Source organism: Coffea eugenioides, chromosome 1, assembly GCF_003713205.1.
Source record: "Coffea eugenioides isolate CCC68of chromosome 1, Ceug_1.0, whole genome shotgun sequence".
Taxonomy (NCBI): domain Eukaryota; kingdom Viridiplantae; phylum Streptophyta; class Magnoliopsida; order Gentianales; family Rubiaceae; genus Coffea; species Coffea eugenioides.
Genome location: NC_040035.1, coordinates 6585485 through 6588130, shown reverse-complemented (window position 1 = coordinate 6588130; position 2646 = coordinate 6585485). Strand labels below are relative to the sequence as shown.

General features: G+C 36.5%; 1 protein-coding gene across 2 annotated transcripts; it reads left to right on the top strand.

Moving 5' to 3' along the window:
* Window positions 1-424: 424 nt before the first annotated feature.
* Window positions 425-2281, top strand: LOC113750030. Of its 2 annotated transcripts, none has more exons than XM_027293955.1 (2): window positions 425-621; window positions 1837-2281. In XM_027293955.1, the coding sequence occupies exons 1-2, from the start codon at window positions 582-584 to the stop codon at window positions 2142-2144; spliced, it is 348 nt and encodes a 115-aa protein (XP_027149756.1). In that variant the 5' UTR covers window positions 425-581; the 3' UTR covers window positions 2145-2281. The 2 variants fall into 2 exon arrangements, with proteins under 2 accessions (XP_027149756.1, XP_027149750.1); XM_027293949.1 differs by having other exon boundaries at window positions 1816-2281.
* Window positions 2282-2646: the final 365 nt, after the last annotated feature.

Below are 2646 nucleotides of genomic sequence, written 5' to 3'. Positions count from 1 at the left end.
TAATTTCAGCAGTGAGATTGCACTAGACAGTTGTTCTTTGAAGAAAAAAAAGGGAAAAAAACAAAATGCCATGGCTTACATTTTTTTTTTCTTTTTGTACAAGTTGAGAGGAGCCAAAAGGGCAATGGATCTTCTGTACCACATCCTGTCTCACATCCTGTCCCACTTCTTAGAATCTCGCCAAGTGTCTCTTAATAAATCAACCTCTCAAACAACCCAACTCAGACCATATTAAGTTAATTAATCGATTAACCAGACAAAGAAACTTAATCTCTTTAACCAATATAACCAAAATCAAGAAAAATAAAAACTCTTTAACCAAAATTACAATTTATCAACCGGAAAAACCCTATAACTCAAACAAACAACCTCTGTCCTCTTCATCATCTCTTCTCATGAGAAACAACTTTTTTACGAGGAAAAATAAAAACATAATTACGGTTGTTTCAGCCTTGCTTCACTGACTCTTCTTCTTCTTCCTCCTTCGGATTCCTCAAAACCCTTTTCCCTTTTCCCCCCTCCAACCCATCGATGGAATTCCAGCGGCTTTTTCAAAATTGTCACCTGCGCTGCTCCGAAGCATGGCATTCACTCCATTGAAGCAATTGAAACTAGTATCGGGTATCAAGCTGCTATCTTTATCTTTTGCCTTTCTAGAAAATCCAGATTGCTTTTTAGTGCACCTTGGACGAGTTTATTGCGGTTTCATTTTTTGTTCTCTCGGTTGCGGTTTTTTTTATTTATTTGTTTTGCCATTTGTAGTGATTTTTTTATTGTTTGAGGTTTTTGATGGATGGCGTTAGGTGGGTTTTGTTTCTGGTTAAAGTGGAGGGATATTTGGGCGGTTGATTGTTGAATGTACTAAGTGAAGCTGCTGATTGGTTGCATCGTGGATACTTTACTGAATGTTATGAAATTTCATCCTTTGATCTGTGATAGGGACTGTGAATTCAATTGGCAACCTAGGCTGGCTTATGGATTGGATTTCCGTTCATGCCTTTCTGTATAACCTTTACTTGTTTGAGTGTAGTTCCTTGTTTTGCAGTGTGGAAAGCATATTCCAATAAATAGGTTTAGGCGAGCCTATTCCTATCTTCTGTAGTGCTCTTCTTCTGTTAGTTTTTGGGGTCCTTTTTTTTTATTATTTCTCTAATAACAATTATAGCTTTAATTTTTTGCCCTTTCATTATTCTGAATTTATACTTGTAAAGCTCACTCAGAGCAGAAGGATGATAAATTAGCCTTTAGTTTGTTTATCCAATCACCTCATTTACTTTTTTGTCTTTTTTTTTTGGGACAAACTAGTTATCGGTTGTACAGTGTTCTCCAAAGCTTTATTAAATGGTGAGCTCAAAAAAAAAGCTAGAATCTACATAACAATTTTTATCCTGTGTCTGAAAAATGATGAATTTCCTTGTTTTAATCACCATGCTCTTCGAATTCTTTCTGGGGTGCTATGCAACTAACAGAGAAATGCTTTCTCTCTCTCTCTTTCCCCCAAAGTTCTTTTGTTACATTTAGTTTTTCTAAATTTTAAATGATAACTTTACCGATAATTTTAAAGTTACATTTGCTGCAGCAAATTGCAATGGTTTTCTGGTTCTAGTCTATATGGATAGAGGTGCCATCTTGACTTGCATTGGTGTGACTAGTTGCAGGGTTTATGTATTCATTCACTTCATTGTTGCTGTTTACAAAGTTCAATGTTTATGAAAATTATGAAACTTAGATAATTGAAATCTCTTATTTGCAGAATGTTATGCATAATGAAGCTTCAATCATGTAGAGCTTGTAACTTTTTCCCTAATACTGCAGGGGTATCTGATATGATGATAGGTTTTTTCAGTCAACTGGAACTGATTCGTGTTAATGCATCTGAGACTATGGAAGCCTATATCATTCTGCGCAACCTTGATGATGGACAAGAAGAGCAGGAGAGGAAAGGTTCTTGTGTGGAGGAGGAGGAGGAGTGGGGTAAGGCAAAGCCATCAACTCTCAAGAACAAACTAAGGGAGGCTCTTGAGGAGGCTTCTGAAGATGGGTCATTGTCTGATAGGACATTTTGCACTGAAGAATCCATTCTTGGCTTTAATGAAGCCTTCAATAAGTTCTTGACTTTGTACCCAAAGTTCCAATGTTCATAAACAGTTGACCAATTGAGACTTGACTTTGTACGGGTTGTTTTCTTATTTTCAAATGCTACAGTATTGGGATTCATCTACATTTAGCTTAAAGGAAATTATTGCAAATTTGAGCAATCATGTACTTCATGGGTGTGCAGAGGAAGGTACTGTGGAGCATGATATTAAAACCCTTTCATATCTTCTTTTGAATTTCAAGTTTCTTTCAAATGTTATGGGAAAAAGTCCAAAGGCTCGCTTACTTTGTTGGCACAAATCAAATACAGCAACTGTAGTCACGGAATCAAAGAATATATGAACTCCTTGCCCTCAAGTATTATCTCCATATAATACAGAGCATCGCTGGCATAGTCCCCACAAAACTCTTAATTCTGCACGACTGAAAAGGCCAGAGAGTAAATAATATTGAGTTCGTATGGACCTTGAACTTTCTACTCTAAGAGTCTTCAAACAAGGAACGTTTAGTACTTTTAGTTACCGACACAAGTTTCAGTCAACATCCACT

What these genes read in the sequence shown, in the direction of transcription:
- LOC113750030 (XM_027293949.1), top strand. Translation starts at nt 582, where the DNA reads ATGGCATTCACTCCATTGAAGCAATTGAAACTAGTATCGG. An exon ending in GCAATTGAAACTAGTATCGG is followed by an intron (nt 622 to 1,815) that starts GTATCAAGCTGC and finishes CTAATACTGCAG; the next exon opens with GGGTATCTGATATGATGATA.